Source organism: Ascaphus truei, chromosome 2 (genome assembly GCF_040206685.1).
Source record: "Ascaphus truei isolate aAscTru1 chromosome 2, aAscTru1.hap1, whole genome shotgun sequence".
NCBI lineage: Eukaryota > Metazoa > Chordata > Amphibia > Anura > Ascaphidae > Ascaphus > Ascaphus truei.
In genome coordinates this window covers 76,330,559-76,351,428 of record NC_134484.1, presented here as the reverse complement: position 1 = coordinate 76,351,428, position 20,870 = coordinate 76,330,559, and the positions used below count along the sequence as shown (strand labels likewise).

The 20,870-nt window shown below is 45.5% G+C and overlaps 1 protein-coding gene across 2 annotated transcripts in view; it reads right to left on the bottom strand.

The window, feature by feature from the left end:
- The window catches only part of PIP4P2 (phosphatidylinositol-4,5-bisphosphate 4-phosphatase 2), a 92,997-nt gene that overhangs the window by 51,525 nt on the left and 20,602 nt on the right, over positions 1–20,870 (bottom strand). For both annotated transcript variants that reach the window (XM_075582873.1, XM_075582869.1), the window contains exons 3-4: positions 2,696–2,844; positions 1,047–1,153 (exon numbers count right to left, since the gene is read on the bottom strand). In XM_075582873.1, coding sequence (XP_075438988.1) covers positions 1,047–1,153; positions 2,696–2,844 — 256 coding nt within the window. The remainder of the gene's footprint in view (positions 1–1,046; positions 1,154–2,695; positions 2,845–20,870) is intronic.

The window sequence follows — 20,870 nt, the reverse complement described above, 5'->3', positions numbered from 1 at the left end:
TCATACTGTAAAGTAAAAAGGGACGACGCCTGACTATTAAAGGTGCAATCCCAAATAGGTCATCCAATTGAATTTGTTTGGTGCCTCTGAATGGGGAAGTATTTTCTTTACCCTAATCCCATCTCGTCCTTATCAGAGAGCCAATAAAATTAAGGGGAATTGAGGAAGGGAGACTGCGGCTGTACAAGCAATTGTTAAAACACAGTGAAATCACACAAAAAGGAGCAGTCAGAGAAAAGCAAACCCCTTCGAAGTGTAATTTAAAAAAAAAAAAAATACTAAAATACTAATAGGTATCAGATTTGGGTAAAAAAAAAGGTATTGCATAGATGATACCCCTTAAACAAGTCAATGCAATTAGTTTACTTTGTTCCAAAGAGAGATTAACCCTTTCAGAAGTAAGGTAGAAATACCTCAATAATTGTACAGTATTTAATGGAAAACAATACAAGAGGCATACATTTAAAGCTGCAGTTCAGTCAATATCCTGCATGTGTGTTTTTTTTTTAATAAATCAGTTCTGTAGTAAGAAAAAATACTTTTAGCATTTTCTGTTTTTAAAAAAACAACTTTGAAAGACCAATTTTCTTGTATTCTATTTTAACAGCCATTTGCTAAGGCACTGCCCCTTCATGTCCTGTCACAAGCTCTGGCACACCCCTTTGTCAGCCCTGCCCTCCCTCTAGCACTTGTCAGTTCAGGACTGCTCATGAATATTCATGAGCTTCCACTGACAGACAAGCAGATTATAAACAAATCCCAGCTTTTAATGTCACCAAATATCGACCTATCAATACATGTAGAACGAATTGACCTGCAGCTATACAGTTCTTTAGCTAATTAGAGATTGCACACATGAAACTATTGAAGTAAAAAAATAAATGTAAAAAAAAAAAAAAAAGACTGAACTGCAGCTTTAAGTACAAGAATTTCCATATAACAATGAAAGTTGACCCAATCTGTTCTTTTGACTTTTTTTTTATTCAGCAAACTAACAATGTATAAATAAATGAAAGTACCTTCATTAACTCACACTTGGAACATACCAGTTAGGTCTTGGACATCCTATTCGCCGTGATGTATCCTTGCATATAAGAAGGCAGTTACAAGGACACCTGACATACTTCTTCCCTGAAGGAGGGTTTTTGATTGGCTAAAACCATAAGAAGACAGCACAGAATGTTAGAAGAAAATCCATTAAAGTTGCTTGCTTATGTTATAATGATAAAGATCTGCAGTAGAGAACACAATGCTTAGGCAGAATGAGAACAGGGTATATTCGTGTCTATCCTGCTTTACATTTTCCCTTTGGAGATGCAAGTTTTTGCTGTATTTTTTTTCTGCACGGACAGTATACATTTAGCCTTTTGCAATTATCTCCTGTGTAGTGGTGTGCGTTATTTACTCCCCATTCCTTTGTGGTCAATTATGTTTCAATGATTCTTTTTATACTGTTTTCTTCCCATTTCAATGCTCATTAAAACAAGGACTCCAACCCAGTTCTAGAATAAGAAACGTTAAATCTTGCTTCAAAATTCACCTTGCAATGTTGGTTTGTATACAACTCAAAGGATTATTTGCTTTTTTTTTTTTTAATCTAGCATATAGCTGTGATTATATGTTAAAAAGCATAAGTTTATACATTGTGAAACTTCTAATAGAAAATATTTGTTCCTGTGTAATATGGCAGCCATAAGCTTATATGGGTTCATGTTGAAATGGATAGCCAACAAAATGTGACACAATGTGCTTATTTGCATGTGATTACCCAGAATCCCTGGCTCCAGTGCAAGCATTGTATGCAACGAGATATTGGGGAAAGGCAGAGTTGCAGACATGTGAATCTGTTCACAAGTTATATTTTTATTTGCTGTACGCAGTAGGGGTTTTGTCTGGTTGTTCCCCAATTAATAAATATTATTTCCTACTCAGACTATTGCTAACAAAACTGATTGAGCGATCTAAGGCTGTATATAGTCTCCTGAGCTCATGCATGCTTAATAAGGCCTCAAACTGCACCTCAGTGTGTGCAGACATCATGGATGGTATGGCTCTCAATTACTACGGGAGCTTTCAAAGTCATGTGTGGATTCAAAGCATTGTGGGGAACGACATTGGAAGCTCCTGCTGTGAAAGCTATACCACACACTAAAGGTGCAGTTTGGGGCCTTACCAAGTGTGCCGTCCCCACAATGGCTCAGGAACCCACTATACTGCATGGGATTCGCCGTTACAAGAAATGTTTGGCTAACCCCTTGGAGACACCCTTTGTGGGTCCCAAATGTCTTATTGGGAATCACTGACCTAGATCAATTGTTTCCCTACATTCTCCCTCGCAACCCTTGTAATGCGAGAGGTGTTGCTCTAATAAACAGTAAAGGATTGCAAGTTACATGCTTTCAGCTACAAGTGCTACTGTGCTTAACCAAAGATGTCAATTCGACCATGACCTTACTGTACTAATGATGAAATGGTTACCTATGCAACTGTATTTTAGTGCAAAGCAGTACATGTAAACACAATTAAAAAGGAACTGCTGCATCAAAACTAATGTATTAATATGTCTCTGTGGACAACCTACTACAGTACATACATTTAGGTAATTGTGATATGTCATATTCCTATGCTTGAAAATTCAACAGCAGTCAGCCATTTCCACTGAAGTTTTAAAGAGGATTGTTTTTATTTTTATTACCGTAGCTTCATTGCAGACTGTGCATTTCACAACATGTTGATGAAGCTTGCCATCCAAATTAATAAGAGACTGACACACACGACAGTTTACAACAGGAACTCCACTGGAATCTGGGCTGGCAATAGCGGTGTATGGAGGCGGCAATTCGGCTGCACAGAAACAATATTTCTTGTAAACAGGCAGACAACATTTGCTATAAAACATGGGCAGAAGGCGGCAAAAATAGAAAAGGCAACTTCAATTATCAGTGTCTGAAATAATATAATGACATTACTGCAAGACATTCATTCCATGTCTTCCTTTTATTACATTTTAAATGTAATCAGGGCCTGTTCAGACTAAAATCTGGGTGAGAAACGCATAGGATGTCGCTGTGCAACGCGTTGTTGAAATAAATTGTAACCTTTTACCGAACTTGGTCCCTTCAAGTTTCACTGAAGCGCAATCCCAACGGGAAACCTTTGTGTGTGATTATCTTCACAGCATGCATCAGGAAAACACAGGCAGGAGATGCTGAACTACACCTTGAAACACAGAAGAACGGATACACGGAAACCATGGTCTGAGCAGGTAGTCTGACAAAAGTATATTTATGTACTACAAGATAAGAGGCTGGCCCCACAAGAAACCTGTGTGTTTGTTGTTGATGAAGAAATGTGTTCAGTTCCCATTGTTTATGATTGTATTTAAGCCATAAGATGTTGTTTGAAATGACCTGGTGTCATGATAATATTATGAGATATTATGAATTTTAATCAATCTGGTGCTTCAGGAGTTAATGTAGCTACAGTTTGATTTAAAAAATACAATATATTGGGTTTATAACAGGTCAAGACTTTTCCTGGGTTTGTGCCGATCTTCAAAGAGGACTTAATTGGGGGAGGGGGGCTATCACAGATGGCCCACTAGAAGTGACATATTGTTTAGAAGGCAATAAACGATAACCGAGACACTGCTCTGTCAGCCTCAAAGAAAACTAAACGTTCATGAATGATTACTGGCGCATTTCAGAGAGAGGTCATACACATTCATTGGAGGACTTTATTGAAAATGAGAATATCATGTGACGTTATATACTGTACATACTAAGAGTTATATATCTGTAATTTTGGTAGGGAGTTGCATGCAATGAGACCACACACTGCATGGGTAAGAGGTGCCAAGGACAGATATCCATTATGTCACTCAAATTTAGGAGCAAGAAAGCCGTGATTTTATTCTCCTTGCGTCCGTCATAATCGCCTAAATCTATTGATGTGACTCGTGTGTTTAAGTATTAGAGAAAGGAAGTTATGAGAGTGTTTATATATTGAGGCAAAATCGTAAACGTTTGATAGAAGTTGTTTTACTCTGTCGTAAAACCGTTAATCTCGCATCCGATTTACAACAGGGGTGGGTTTATGTTGTTTCAATGGCGAAAAATATAGTACAGAAGACATCGCAAGGAATTATGAAAATCAGATTTTAAACAGGTGTGATTTGAACCCAACGCGTGATTTCTCATTTTACTATGCCAGTGACCTCACTGGAGGGAAACCTATGACACATGGCAACATAATGTAATGTATAGGGATTTCTGTTTTATCCTGTTATTTTAAGAAACTGTCCTGAATTTACTGTAATTATATGATCTTGTAATCCCTTTTCTGTAATCCAAGCATTGTATTTTTATATATAAATTAAAACATTTAATAAGTAACGCTTTGGGGCTCTGAATGAACTGTTGCACACTCTGGAGAGAGTATTAGCATTTTTGGAAACATTTTGCTACAACAGGTGTGTGTGTTAAGTGCATAGTTTTTCTATAATAAACAGAGATCCGAGACCCTGGTAGACATATTAATTTACATATTTCTTGGGTGGTGGCAGTGGATAGACATGATTTCAATTGCGTAAGGGCTTAATATTAACTAATTGAAAGTACCTTGCGCAGGAGAAAGGCGAGGTGGCTAGAGTAGCCTTGAGGAGGGCTGGTTGCATACTGTATCAAAGTCAGTTTTCACGTGTGTGATGTTCGTGACAGATGGTATGTGGGGACGGATTGAGGGGAGATATTGTTCATTTGAGGGACCTTTGCAAAGGTGAAAAGTGGACCAGCTTTCAAGCGAAGTATTAGGCCGAGATTATAGCGGCCTCTGCAGGGCATGCGCGACATCACTCGCGAGGTGCGTGCAAAACCTGCACTGTATGCAGACAACAGGAGGCGTGGCCCGTGACATCACGCGAGCAGTTCGCCATTATTGGCTGAACCGCTTCACATGACGCTGACGTCACGCGGCCATCACATGGAGAGCCAAATTCATTTGTCTCTCCTTGATTATGCCGCTCCGTCGCGCCTCCGCCTGGTCGCGGTCACGCCCACTATGTGCACCTCAGCGGATCACAGGTGTGTGTTTTGGCGGCCCTTATCCCGTATGCAGCCCACGTGCTCACAGGTGTGCCATATGTGACACCCGGTAGCACGGTTTCATTATCTATGTAAAATCTGCATTGTTGGCAACATATTTTTTTTTTTCCAACTTTACTTTTATTGGGTTTTATCATGCATACAATGTATCACAAACCATTGTCTTAGATATCAACTTGAACCCTTATTTTTTCAACAACACAGAACATGTATAGGACACTAACTGTGGGTAACGTACATTCCACAGACATAACTTACCAGACGAACGAGGCAATATACAGGAAGGAAAGGATAGATGGGGAGGGGGGGAGGGGAATAGGGGAAAGCCACTCTCGTGTCCGCCATTTTGAAATCCTGGCTTCGGAAATGCTCACCGGACTCCTCTCTAACGTTTAGCCTTATCGTCCGTCTCTATGTGGTCGCAGGATCCTGCACTGTCAAAGGAGAACGCATCTGTGTCTATCCATGTAGGATTGCGGAGATGCTTACCTCCCCCGGGATATCTGTCTGGGCCAGCCAAGGCGTCCAGACTTTTAGGAAATTTGGGCCTGGTGTCATTGACCATACTCGTCAACTGTTCCATCCGGCAGACGTGCCAGACACAAGGTGGCACTATACGCCGATGATGTGATTTTAACACTGTCAAAACCCCTCACATCTCTTCCCAACACTTTTGGGATCCTGGGAAAGTTCAACCAAATTTCGGGTTTTAAAATCAATCAGACAAAGTCAGAAGCCCTAAACATAAACTTACCCAAAGAGATGGAAAAATTAATAGATATAAACTTTAATTTCAAATGGCAAACCTCCGCTATCAAATATTTAGGGGTATACCTCACCAGGAATTACAAAACATTGTACAAAGCAAATTACCCGAAAATGATTAAGACGTTGGGGGAGGATCTCAGGACATGGATGGGGGGCGGCATATCATGGATTGGCAGGATACATAGCGTGAAAATGAATCTCCTCCCAAAGATGTTATATCTTTTCCAGAGCCTGCCAATACTTTTAGTGATCTCAGACATCCTCTCCCTACAGTCAAACATTATGAAATTCATTTGGAATAAGAAAAGCCCAAGAATTGCAAAAGGTATCTTAAAAAGAGGCCTACATCAAAAGGGGGACTAGCGGTACCTTGCTTGTTAGCTTATTATAAAGCGGCACAATTAAGCCAAATTATCGAGTGGCACGCAGATCTGAACAAGTGGAGATGGGTGGAACTGGAGAAAAGCAACATATTTTTTTTTAATGATTATATAAACAGTAGATAAACCCGTTCAATCTCAGTAAGTTCTGAGTTGCACAACAAGCACCTATTTTGATATCTCCAACTTGGAGGAGACCCAAGATGTACAAAATGTGCTTATCTTCGGTCAATATTTGGAAGCATGAAATATAGATAGTTGTGTATACGAATCGAAAGCAAAATAAATTCTGAATGTTAAAACCTTTAGTTTATAGCAGGGATGCTAAAGGAGAGAGTTGCTGTACATACAGTAGTGTTTTTAATTTGTAAGTCCCATCTCTGTAATAAAATATTACTGGGAGGAAAGCGGAAAGACAGATGGACGGTAGGTAACCAACTGCAAACCACTCCAATGTCCGAATTAACAATGGTTGCATTCATTTTCACAATGGATTTACTACATTTTTTTTTTTTTATGAAAGGGGAGGGGGGGGGGGTCGGGGAGAGAGAGAAAATCCATGAACAAAATGTTCCGACTTAAGCATCGTACTAACAATAGTTCTCTTCAGTTCTATTTAGAACTTCATCTTTAAATCTGCATTGTATAGCCACAATTAAACCAAAAAAATCATAGCCTGCTCAAACTTTACACAAAAAATGTAAATGTATATGTAGCCGGGACCCCGTTTCTTCCCCAATTGTGTGTGGGGTGGGATATGTCGCACCCAGGGAATGCTCCAATAATGGAGGTTCCGCGTTTAGGGAGCCGCCATGTTTAGGTTGGCACCATGTTTAGGGTGGCGCCGGCGCAGACCTAGTCCGGCAAGAGGTTGCGCATGCGCAGAGCAGGTCACAAAGCCCGCGAAGGAGGAGAGCTCGGGGAGGAGGGGTTAGGGGACTACGGGTCCCAGCAGCCCCTGCGGTCCCCCGTGACACGGCCGAACCAATCAGGTACGAGGATAGGGAGGAAAAGGAAGTGATGGGGTGCACGAGGAGTCAGAGCTAGCTGGAGGAGGAAGAAGGAGCTCCGGTGTAGGGAGGCAGGCCGCCCCTACCTAGGCCGCAGGCCCCAGACCCAGTTAGGCCCTGAGCCCCAGTAGAGTGCAGCGGAGCTAGGGACTGGCCATAGTTAGGTTCCAGATCCCCTTCTGTGAATACGATCGCTATCAGGACAGTTCTATATAAGCGGGAGGCCTGGGACCAGGCCCTGCCACTAAGCCGCAGCGTGTCTGGGACCCCCCCCCCCGACACTCACGGGTGACGTCATCTACGCCCACGCCGATCCTTTGTGAAGATAGTTACAGAACCGGGTACAGGAGTGCCCGGCAGGTAAACGTCAAGTGCACCAACGGTACAATTTTCACTCCGGGACACGGTGTCTGCACAGTCACACACTTATACATCCACTGACTCACTTGGGGGTGGGGGGAACGTATTCCGCACGGGAACTGGACACGGGGTGGGATCACCCGGTGAAGAGAAAGGGAGAGTGAGCGTTCAGCGGACGCTGGTAGTAGTGTCTCCTCTAGGAAGGGACACCTGTTAATTAAGCTGTCGGTTGCTGCAAGTAAACGTATATTGGTTAAGGTATATCGCTGTGTGTGTGTTCATGTACATAAGTTCCTGCGAAGACCCACTTCCCCTAGGGCGGAAGCTGTCGCAGGTGGAGGCGCTGCACCAAGTCATAAGTATTGTGAACACCCCAGGCTCTCCGTGGCAGAGGCTTAGGCCCTGTGAGCCTACAGGTTATACAGCATATGGTAGTGGCCTGTGTCCGATAGGAAGCAGGGCTACATATATAACAATTATTTTATTCCATGAACTCCGCTAGAAAAAAACACAAACATGTTTATAGCAGGGGGTGTTCACCTCCCAGAGTTACAAAATGTGCCAACATGAATGCAGATGCCATTTGCCAACGTTTTCTGTTTTTATGGGAAGTTAGTGTTTATATTTGTATTGATGGTGTTTGGGGAATGTATACATTGCTATTAGAATTTTATATATATATGTAAATACAGATGTATAGATGTTAAAACTGTACAGATATCACATCCCAATACAACAATATGTATTGAAAGCATAAAAGTAACGGAAGATTTCACAAGGATGCACATAACTATTATAAATTGCAAAAAATACATTGAGCTGTCCTGCTGCTCAGTGAAATAAAAAGTCACATATTTAATGTGTTGTTGGAGGACAATTGAGGTTTTAAAAAAAGAAAAAACTATATATTTAAGGAATGAAAAATAATTTGCCTTAGTAGTTTAATATTAATAAAATAGAATCATACATTTCCAAGGTTTTGTTGTGACAAGTCCCTCACCCAAATGTTATCTATTAAAGTCAAATGGTCCACTGACCATTGGCTTGACACAAACTCAAATGACATTACCATCAGTGGGATGGGAAGAGGAGAACATGAACTTAGGCAATAAACTGCCGAAATCATTCAGGCATTTTGTGACATACACGTAGAAGTCAAAGCAAAGAAGCCGTCAACCAACAAAAGAGTTGAAACGTTACAGCATTTTGTGAAAATATTTATTAATTGTTTGCACTCTAGGATGAAGGGGTATTTGCATCAAATTTACTGTATATACACAATATATATTTGCTATTCTCATGAGAATTCTGAAAATATGTCTACTTAACACTTTAAAAAGGGTATGAAACACAAATGAGATTGTTTGTTTGAGGAAAAAAGCTGTGGCAGGCGACTAAATAAATGCGTTTTCTTTAGAAGCCTGACTCCTTTGCAACAGTTGTAAAAATAGTCAACTTGACAGAAAATTGCACAATAATGAAAATTAAAGAGGACAATAACCTATTGTCTTCCTTTTTCATGTACTATCGTGAAACAAAAATAACCCCACATACAGTAACTATTCTTAAATATCAATACATAGTAGAAATACCGTAGTATACATTCAATGTATCCCCCCTTTCCAGCCCTGAAATTCTTGTAGTTTTCGGATGTCCCAGAAAGTGTGCTCTGAAAAAGGAGGTTTTTAACTGAAGGGATCCCAAACAGATCACGTTATAATACGCGCATGCCCCATATTATAAATGTAATGTATTATATGGGGCATGCGCTTTCCTTTTGCGGTTTAGATTAATTTGGCTCTTGGTTTCTTTGAGTCTCCAACTTTACTCCTTTTTGAGCTGTCATTAATTATATTCAAATCGTGGATTGCAAGGAGGATTCTACACAGTTTAATAGAAATGTAATCTTTATTATTTCATGCACCTTTGCGTTATTAGCAAGTTATCACAGTTTGTATGCACATCATTTTATATTCAAGTGATTCATCTATACTATATTTCTAAGTTTGTTATTCTGTTTGCTTGTTTGTATGTCTGTCCAAAGCATCGAAATCTCACAAAACGGCACGACGTAGCACAACAAAACTTTTACTGGACATTGTGCTGCGAATTTGTAGGTCAACGCAACTATTTTGAGCTTCCAATATGACTCACCTCCCAAATTATGGACATGCTAAGTTTCCATCGGGTGTCCTGCAAAACTGTTAGAGCAGGAGCAGGGGGGGGGTCTGGCGTGGCTACTAAGGGAGTGGGCGTGTCATTGGCTGGATCGGGGCTGTGTGTGTGTGTGTCTCTGTGTGTGAGATGTGCAGGGGAGATGTGCCAGCTAGCGGCGGGAGATGTGCCAGCTGGCAGGGGGGGGGAGGCAGCGGGGAGATGCGGCAGCAGCGCGGGGAGATGTACCGACACCTGGGGGAGATGTACCAGCGGGGGGGAGGAGGGGCTGGGGAGATGTGCCGGCAGCGAGGGGAGATGCGGCAGCAGCGCGGGAAGATGTGCCGACAGCGGGGGGAGATGTACCAGCAGGGGGGAGGGGGTACCGGGGAGATGTGCCGGCAGCGGGGGAGATGTACCAGCGGTGGGGAGGGGGTGTGTGGGAAGATGTACTGTCAGCGGGGGATATGTTCCGTCAGCAGGGGGGGGGGGGGGGGGGAGATGTGCCGGCAGTTCCCCGGGCGAAGCTGGGTACAAAAGCTAGATTCACATAAATTCATAAATGCACATTTAATATATTAGTGAGCAACACTTAGTATATTATAATATATTAGTGAGAACATACATTACATATACATACATACATACATACCGATCCACACTTGCTGCCCGGGGCGGGTAGGCAGGCTGGGGGGGTCCCGCGGCTGCTGCCCAGGCGGTTCCCTTCCGTCCCATGCTCCTTTGGCACACGCGCAGGTTATGGGTGCGGGGAAGCAGGCTGGCAGCTCTAACTCCCGTCGCCATGGCTGCAGCCTGCGCCTGCGCACGCGGGGGGCGGGAAGCTTTTGGCAAAGTTCCCCGTCCGGCCACGTTTCTCATGGGGAGGTTGGTGTGGCCGTGCGGCGGCTGTCCTCCGCTGGCCCCCGAACCCCCCGCACTGCCCGACCTCCCGCCTGGCTGCCCGACCCCCGCGCATGTCTGCTCGACCTCCCGCCTGCCTGTCCGGTTGCCCGACCCCCCCATTTGGCTGTCCGAACCCCCCGCCTGGCTGCCCGACCCCCCTGCCTGGCTGCCCGACCCTCAGCCCGCAGATGGCATGTGGAGGACAAGGCCTTGATGAACAGGTGGGCCACCTCCCTTCCAATGAATATTCACCCAGTGAGTGTGTCTGTGAGTGTGTGTCTGTGAGTGTGTGTCTGTGCGAGTGTGTCTGTGCGAGTGTGTCTGTGCGAGTGTGTCTGTGCGAGTGTGTCTGTGCGAGTGTGTCTGTGCGAGTGTGTCTGTGCGAGTGTGTCTGTGCGAGTGTGTCTGTGCGAGTGTGTCTGTGCGAGTGTGTCTGTGCGAGTGTGTCTGTGCGAGTGTGTCTGTGCGAGTGTGTCTGTGCGAGTGTGTCTGTGCGAGTGTGTCTGTGCGAGTGTGTCTGTGCGAGTGTGTCTGTGCGAGTGTGTCTGTGCGAGTGTGTCTGTGCGAGTGTGTCTGTGCGAGTGTGAGTGTGTCTGTGCGAGTGTGAGTGTGTCTGTGCGAGTGTGTGTGTGTCTGTGCGAGTGTGTGTGTGTCTGTGCGAGTGTGTGTGTGTCTGTGCGAGTGTGTGTGTGTGTCTGTGCGAGTGTGTGTGTGTGTCTGTGCGAGTGTGTGTGTGTCTGTGCGAGTGTGTGTGTCTGTGCGAGTGTGTGTGTGTCTGCGCGAGTGTGTGTGTGTCTGCGCGAGTGTGAGTGTGTCTGTGTGTGTCTGAGTGTGTCGCCCTCGCCCTCTCTCACCCTGTTGTGCTCTGTGCGTGTGTGTCTCTCTCTGTCTCTGCGCGTCTCTGTCTCTGCGCGTCTCTGGTGTCTCTGTCTCTCACCCACACTCTCTCACACTCTGGATCTCTTATTTACCCTATATATTTTAACTACCCTATACTACACCGAAATAACCTACACTGCTTTCTTCCAGATCTGACTCTCGAGCTTCACACGGAAGACATCGGAATACCCTCTAACCCAGAAGACAGGTAGGGAACACCTCTCCTCCAATGTATAACATTGCGGGAACCTGGACATTGAGGGACTGTAGATCAGGTAAGATCCCAGGCGGGATTGCTGTATTAGATATTGTGACGCAGGGGCGTCCAGGCACTAGTTATGGGGTTCAGGAAACTAGTCATTCACATCTGGCTTTTTTTCTAACACACACACACACGTAACAAGGACTAATTGTAGTATAATGTACTACAATAAATAAACTTGTGTCAAAAACTAATGTTGTTCTTACTAGGAATTTATAAAAAAATTTTTTTTAAAAAGCAGGCCTGGGGGCGGGGCTAGGTGGTGAGTAATTTTTTTGTTCGGCGAGTAGATTTTTGGGCGATTTGTCGACGTGTGTGTGTGTATGTGTGTGTGTGTGTGTGTGTATGTATGTATACACACACACACACACACACACACACACAAACTGATACTGAAGCAGCAACACTGCCTTTGGAAAGGTAATTTTGATAAAGTCGTCCTTGATAAGACAATCTGGGTATGATTCAGGTCACAATTGGAAAGCACCTTAGAGTAGCATTGTACCAGATGGCTGTGTAACATCAAAAGCGTCACATCATAAGTGTACATCAAAAGTGTCTACAAGAGTTAATTTTGGAGTTGAAATTGGAGGTGAAGATTGGAGGAAGATCTGGACTGTGCATTACAACTTTGCCACTGTGATACATTAACTTTTAACATCTGTGATTTATTTGTACACTTTTATCCTCCAGTACCTTGGAACTCTCTCCTCCTGCATCTCACTATGCCCTCCCTATTTCTTTTGCTGTTTACTGTTTCCTCGCTCCTTTGTGAGCATTTCTGTTCTCTACAACATCCCGACTCCACCATTATTTATACACCTCTCTCCCAACAACTTCTTTACCCCTCAATAAAAAACACCCACACAAATCCTCTATTCACACCCTCTATATACTCCTTCCTGCTGCTGGGGATCTCCCCCAAGCCTGAAGCCAGACATTGACACCTGATCTCACTCTGCCTCCCTGCCACCTCTTCCCCTGTAAATTGTGTTAACCTTTTCATTCAACACTGACCTTCCTTAAATTTTACCCCACAAATCAAGCATCCCAATAGCCTGCCCTCGTGGCTAATGTCCCACACCCACTGTCACTCCTACCACCCATTGTGACCAAGCACTGCCATCTTCAGCACTTATTCCCTCCCCTGCTGTCTCTGTAAGTTTCCCATTAAACCTCTTAGATTGTAAGCTCTTCGGGGCAGGGATTTCCTTTCCTATTGTCTGATTTTGCTGCACTTATTGTATATTTATAATTCCCTGTACTGTATTCTTTGTGAAGCGCTGAGTACACTTTTGGCGCTATACAAATAAAGATATACAATACAATACAATATGCACTCAAGCACAAACTGATAATGTTAGGCATAAGGCTGCCCTTTTAACTAATAGAATTTTGTAGCTATTTAGTACCAAGCTGTATATGTAGCAATGTTTTTGTTGCGGTTTCTATGTCCAGTATAAAAGGTCCAGTAATATTATGCATTCAGGTCCAGTGCCGAATTATGCATGAGGTTAAAATGACAATGGAGATTGAGCATTTTTGGAGGAATTGCTGTATGAAATCTGCCTAAGTAGCACACACCAAAACATGTGCATATAATGGGACAAATTGTTAAGGTTTTATAAACACATTGGCAAAAAAAATAACTTGTAAGTGTAGCAGTTGTGGGTGATAAAGCTGCAGCTCAAGCTGCCGTTTAAAAATATGTGCATCAATACAATCTGCACACTGACAAGTGATTAGCCAAGTTGCAGATTGATCCGTTCTCCTGTAAATCGATCTCTTTGCTCTGCGTTATTTAAGTCCGTTATTGCTGGACTACATTACCTACAATGCAAAGTTCTGTGTGGAAGATCATGTGACCAGGCAGTTACTAAATACAAAACGAGAAAAAAAATCTAGGAAAGAAGTCACACGTGTGAAACGCGTTACAGTGTCAGTTCTACTATTGATGTTTTTTAAGCTTCAATAAAAACCTTTGGTCATCACTTTCCAGGGTTTCTCTTTTTGCACCGGCAACTCTTCCCTCCTGGATTTTTTTCCTCGTTTGTCATTCATCGCCTGGGAGCACGCACGGTGGGAGTCCTTTCAGCGGTACCGTGAGTCCTTTCATTTTTAACGCTACAGTGCTTTTTGTAAGCCAGTTGAGTGTCATATTGTATATACAGTAGGGCCCCGCTTCTCGGCACTCCGCTTTTCGGCAATCCGCCGATACGGCGGCACTGAGAAGGGGGCCGCCATGTTGGATCGTAAATCGCGCCCGGCGCGCATGCCGTAGTGTGCGCGCGCAGACCGTAGTTTGCGCGCGCAGACCGTAGGTCGTGCATGCGCAGAACGGCAGAAATACCGGTTTGCGCATGCGCAGAACTGAAAATCGCCGGATCTGCTTTCCGGCGATTTTCACTATATGGTGGGCCCCTGGAACGGAACCCGCCGTATACCCGGGGCCCTCCTGTATTAGAGTCCCTGCTGCTGTGTACTGATTGCACATTGAGTCGCGTTCCAGCGAGGGTTGATGCATATTGTATATCTTTTACTGTACATCGGCAACAGGACTATTACAATACAATTGGTGCACAGATAGAGAGAGGGCAGGGCTCAAAAGCCAGAGCCAAATCAGAAGGGGAAGTGACTTTGTAAATGGTTTCCATAGAAACAAAAAATGCTTCCTACATTAGAAACAATAAATGTCTTTAAAAATTATTTTTATTTTTTAAATGCCTACAAGTATTTTCTCATAGTACAAAACAGATTTTTTTTTTTTAAACACATGTAGTCTATTGCTTGAACTGCTGCTTTAACATAAGCAATTTATATAGAGAACAGCAAACTGTTTTAAAGTTGCTATATTAAATAAAACTGCATGGCCACATTTTCCTGTCCAACTGACATAATTATAATAATAATAGAAACATCATAGAAATGTGTAAAATTGCAGTTAAAATCGGAACTTTACAAATTCAGAACTTTTAGGCTGCGTCCCCGCTGCCGCTGAGCTCGCTCATGCTTGAGACCTGTGATGTCACCAACTCTCCAAGCATGAGCGCCGGGTGTCTTGGCTATTCTGCAAGCGCGCGCGGGGGGCGTTACGGGCAAGTTGAGCGCACTTGAAAGTGACATTTTTTTGTTTACCCAAGCGCCAAGCTTGAGTGAGCGTGTGTTTGCACGAGCGAGCTCCAGGTGAGCAGAGACATGCAGATATACATTTATGTCATTAAAAGCTGAAGCACCGCGCGCTCAGCGCCAGCAGGGCCACACCCTTAGGCTGCGGTCCCAGTGCGTTCTACACGCCCACCAATTTATCCGGGCCAAGTACAAGCGTTGGCGCGCTTTTAGCATCCGCGCCGTACTGCAAGTTCTCACATACAATTTTTTTGTATGCGGAACTTCCGACGGAGGCCCCCCACCACGCCCCCTCCCGTCGAAAACTCTCTCTCTCTCCCAGGACCGCGGTGAAGCGCTGCAGAATGCACTGGGACCGCAGCCTGAGGTTTTAATGGGCGCTCCATGCCGACATGGGCCTGCAGTAAGAAGGGATATTTAAACAGTAGTTTCATAAGTTAGCGAGTTTCTTAATTCCCTACATCATTAGTGTAACCAAAATATGTATAACAGCTAAAAATAAATTCCCAGAAACGAGACAACCAGTGTATACCTTCTACAAAGATGGCCCAAAACGTAATGATTTGAGTACAAACTTCCTTGCAAAAAAAATAAAAAATAAAGTGTCTTGGAAGTTGTATTTATTGTTATGTCATTTTCATTGGTTGTAACATTTAACCTCGTGAAATTTATACTGCACGTTTAGGGAAATAAACTCTTCTGTTCGATATTAAGGCAGATTGTACTAAAGTGCTTCTTACAGTATGGTGGATATTTGTTTAAAAAAAAAAAGTCAATATGTATGTAATTTAGTGTACGTGTAGTTGATCGTTTCCATTTACACAGTAGTATTATTTGATGCTTAGTTTACATAGTAAGTACAGCATTTACAATTCTCCGTGGCAAGTACAGTATGCTTTTCTTGTTTCATTTTGCATCTTAACTGTGCGGAATAATTTCTTTGTACTATTAGTGCAGATCTTCAAAACTAGTGAGATGACAGTATATTTATCAAATGTTTTACCAGGAAGTAATACATTGAGAGTTACCTCTCGTTTTCAAGTATGTCCTGGACATGTATATGAAAGTGACATACAGATGTAACAAGGGTTAGTTAGGCTGAGTCCATAGAGGGGGAAGCCGCGCTCCTCCGCGCTGAGGCTTGCCTGCTCGGTTAGGAGCGATTCCATGGACTGGCACGCGAGCCAGCGTGCGCGATCGGGAGGCGGGGCAGTGACATCGCTGGGCCAATAGCCCTCGAAGTGCCAACGTCACGGCGTCTACGTCATGACGCCGCTTCGCGCTGATTGGGTATTTTCAGCCGACAGCGTGCTGAGAAACAGGTTCTGCTGTCGACTGAAAATCCCAGCGCCTCAGCACGCCTGCGGACGCTCGCAGGAGCCCCCTCTCAAGACATCCTCATTGAGGATGACGGGGCTCATCGCGGAGCGTCCGCACGGCTCAGCGCGGCTCCCCCCTCTATGGGCGCAGTCTTATTGTTCCCTGCTTGCACATTATTACCGCTATTGAATCCTATGGAAATGGAGTGTGCTAAAACACAACATTCTGTAAATAAAGCGGACTACATCTATATTACACTCCTCTTACCGTGCACCCCAAAACTGGAACAACCTACCGGAGACTCACAGCCACCACCAGTCTAAGTTGTTTCAAAACTAAAGCTGTCTCACATTTTAATCTGGTCTGTAACTGTTATACCCCTATAATATATATTATCTCTAACTGTGCATGCAATGTGTTGTATATAATGTATATCCTGTTCACTTATGTATTATTTGTCTTAATTCTATGCCCAGGACATACAGGCATACCCCGCATTAACGTACGCAATGGGACCGGAGCATGTATGTAAAGCGAAAAAGTACTTAAAGTGAAGCACTACTTTTTTCCCACTCATCGATGCATGTACTGTACTGCAATCATCATATAGGTGCATAACAGATGTAAATAACGCATTTGTAACAGGCTCTATAGTCTCCCCGCTTGCACACAGCTTCGGTATAGGTAGGGAGCCGGTATTGCTGTTCAGGACGTGCTGACCGGCGCATGCGTGAGCCGACGTTTGCCTATTGGGCGATATGTCCTTACACGCGAGTGTTTTTTTTAATAAATCAGTTCCGTAGTAAGAAAAAATACTTTTAGCATTTTCTGTTTAAAAAAACAACAAATTTGAAAGACCAATTTTCTTGTATTCTATTTTAACAACCATTTACTAAGGCACTGCCCCTTCATGTCCTGTCACAAGCCCTGGCACACCCCTTTGTCAGCCCTGCCCTCCCTCTATCACATGTCAGTGCAGGAGTGCTCATGAATATTCATGAGCTTCCACTGAGTGACAGAAGCAGAGGAAAAACATATGCCATCTCTAATGATGTCACCAAATTTCGCCGATCAATACATGGAGAACGAATTGACTGGCAGCTATACAGTTCTTTAGGTAATTAGAGATTGCCCACATGAAACTATTGAATTAAAAAAAAAAAAAGACTGAACTGCAGCTTTAAACCAGGGTATGCCTGTACTTGAAAACGAGAGGTAACTGAATGTATTACTTCCTGGTAAAACATTCTATAAATAATATCACTGAAACCTTGCATGCAATATTTAAGATCACTGTGTAAACCTATACAGCTCACTGATTTGGCGTCACTTGACCCCGCAATATCATTTGACGTCGGGTTGCCATCGAGATGTGTCACTGGAAGGGAAGGTTAGTTAGGGTGACCACCCATCCCCCTTTTGCCGGGACAGTCCCGGTTTTTCGAGAGCTGTCCCGGTTTCCTGTGTACCGGAAATGTCCCATTTTTTCCTCCGTGTGTTCCCTTTTTTTTTTTGCTTTGCCGGCGGTCCGCTAGTAATTAGCTGCGGTGCGCTGTTTGCTGTGCGCGACTCTGCGGCGGCGCGGAGGAGGAGACTGCAGCAGCCCGGCAAGTATTTTTTTTTTTTTCTAATGCACCCCCCCCCCCCCCGGCAGTTTCCTACCTTGTTGGCCAATCCCCTGCGTCCCGACATTAAGCCCCGCCCCACGGCATCATCCTTCACCAAGGCCCGGCATGTGGGAATGGATGGAAGGGCACCGTGGGGAGGGGGGGGGGGCAGGGCCAGCGTGCCTGGGGGGTCAGGATAAGCGTGCCTGGGGGCGGGGCTTCTGCTTCCTGCGGCAGAGCACACGTGGTGTGTCTCTGCCCGCTCCTGGCTCCTCTGCGCGGTGTCTCCTGCCCACTAGGGTGATATGAGGTGGGTTTTTAGTGCCTTTGCCTCCTGTCCTGGTGCTCCCTTCCTCTACGGTCCCCTTGGTTCGGGAGATGGGCGCGGGGGCGGGCAGTGGTGGCTGCGCGGTGTCCCCCCATTCTGCCCCGGGAACCCGTGGCTGCCCGCCCGGGGGAGGGTGGGCGGCAGTTTGTACCTTTGCGTCCCGGCGCTCCTACCCCCCCCCCCTTGGTGCGGGAGATGGGCGCGGGGGTGGGTGCAGGGGGAGGCGGGGAGCCGCCTGCTCGTGGCTGCCTCTGTCTGTACTCCACTGTGTGTGTCTGTGTACGTGTACCAGTGTGTGTCTGTGTACGTGTACCAGTGTGTGTCTGTGTACGTGTACCAGTGTGTGTCTGTGTACGTGTACCAGTGTGTGTCTGTGTACGTGTACCAGTGTGTGTCTGTGTACGTGTACCAGTGTGTGTCTGTGTACGTGTACCAGTGTGTGTCTGTGTACGTGTACCAGTGTGTGTCTGTGTACGTGTACCAGTGTGTGTCTGTGTACGTGTACCAGTGTGTGTCTGTGTACGTGTACCAGTGTGTGTCTGTGTACGTGTACCAGTGTGTGTCTGTGTACGTGTACCAGTGTGTGTCTGTGTACGTGTACCAGTGTGTGTCTGTGTACGTGTACCAGTGTGTGTCTGTGTACGTGTACCAGTGTGTGTCTGTGTACGTGTACCAGTGTGTGTCTGTGTACGTGTACCAGTGTGTGTCTGTGTACGTGTACCAGTGTGTGTCTGTGTACGTGTACCAGTGTGTGTCTGTGTACGTGTACCAGTGTGTGTCTGTGTACGTGTACCAGTGTGTGTCTGTGTACGTGTACCAGTGTGTGTCTGTGTACGTGTACCAGTGTGTGTCTGTGTACGTGTACCAGTGTGTGTCTGTGTACGTGTACCAGTGTGTGTCTGTGTACGTGTACCAGTGTGTGTCTGTGTACGTGTACCAGTGTGTGTACGTGTACCAGTGTGTGTCTGTGTACCAGTGTGTGTCTGTGTACCAGTGTGTGTCTGTGTACCAGTGTGTGTCTGTGTACCAGTGTGTGTCTGTGTACCAGTGTGTGTCTGTGTACCAGTGTGTGTCTGTGTACCAGTGTGTGTCTGTGTACCAGTGTGTGTCTGTGTACCAGTGTGTGTCTGTGTACCAGTGTGTGTCTGTGTACCAGTGTGTGTCTGTGTACCAGTGTGTGTCTGTGTACCAGTGTGTGTCTGTGTACCAGTGTGTGTCTGTGTACCAGTGTGTGTCTGTGTACCAGTGTGTGTCTGTGTACCAGTGTGTGTCTGTGTACCAGTGTGTGTCTGTGTACCAGTGTGTGTCTGTGTACCAGTGTGTGTCTGTGTACCAGTGTGTGTCTGTGTACCAGTGTGTGTCTGTGTACCAGTGTGTGTCTGTGTACCAGTGTGTGTCTGTGTACCAGTGTGTGTCTGTGTACCAGTGTGTGTCTGTGTACCAGTGTGTGTCTGTGTACCAGTGTGTGTCTGTGTACCAGTGTGTGTCTGTGTACCAGTGTGTGTCTGTGTACCAGTGTGTGTCTGTGTACCAGTGTGTGTCTGTGTACCAGTGTGTGTCTGTGTACCAGTGTGTGTCTGTGTACCAGTGTGTGTCTGTGTACCAGTGTGTGTCTGTGTACCAGTGTGTGTCTGTGTACCAGTGTGTGTGTGTGTGTGTGTGTGTGTGTGTGTACCAGTATGTGTGTGTGTGTACCAGTGTGTGTGTACCAGTGTGTGTGTGTGTGTACCAGTGTGTGTGTGTGTGTGTGTGTGTGTGTACCAGTGTGTGTGTGTGTGTGTACCAGTGTGTGTGTGTGTGTGTGTGTACCAGTGTGTGTGTGTGTGTGTGTGTGTGTGTACCAGTGTGTGTGTGTGTGTGTGTGTGTGTGTGTGTGTGTACCAGTGTGTGTGTGTGTGTACCAGTGTGTGTGTGTGTGTACCAGTGTGTGTGTGTGTGTGTGTACCAGTGTGTGTGTGTGTGTGTGTGTGTGTGTGTGTGTACCAGTGTGTGTGTGTGTGTGTGTGTGTGTGTGTACCAGTTTGTGTGTGTATACCAGTGTGAGTGTGTACCAGTGTGTGTGTGTGTACCAGTGTGTACCAGTGTGTGTGTGTATGTGTGTGTGTGCGTACCAGTGAGTGTGCGTGTGTGTATGTGTACCAGTGAGTGTGCGTACCAGTGAGTGTGCGTACCAGTGAGTGTGCGTACCAGTGAGCGTGCTTACCAGTGAGCGTGCTTACCAGTGAGCGTGCACTCCCAGTGAGCGTGCACTCCCAGTGAGCGTGCACTCCCAGTGAGCGTGCACTCCCAGTGAGCGTGCACTCCCAGTGAGCGTGCGTACCAGTGTGTGGCTCTCCCCCTCCCTCCCCCTCCCCCTGTGTCTCCCTCTCCCCCTGTGTCTCCCTCTCCCCCTGTGTCCCCCCGTGTCTCCCTCCCCCTGTGTCTCCCTCTCCCCCTGTCTCCCCCCGTGTCTCCCTCCCCCTGTGTCTCCCTCTCCCCCTGTCTCCCCCCGTGTCTCCCTCCCCCTGTGTCTCCCTCTCCCCCTGTCTCCCTCTCCCTGTGTCTCCCTCTCCCCCTGTCTCCCCCCGTGTCTCCCTCTCCCTGTGTCTCCCTCTCCCCCTGTCTCCCCCCGTGTCTCCCTCTCCCTGTGTCTCCCTCTCCCCCTGTCTCCCCCCGTGTCTCCCTCTCCCTG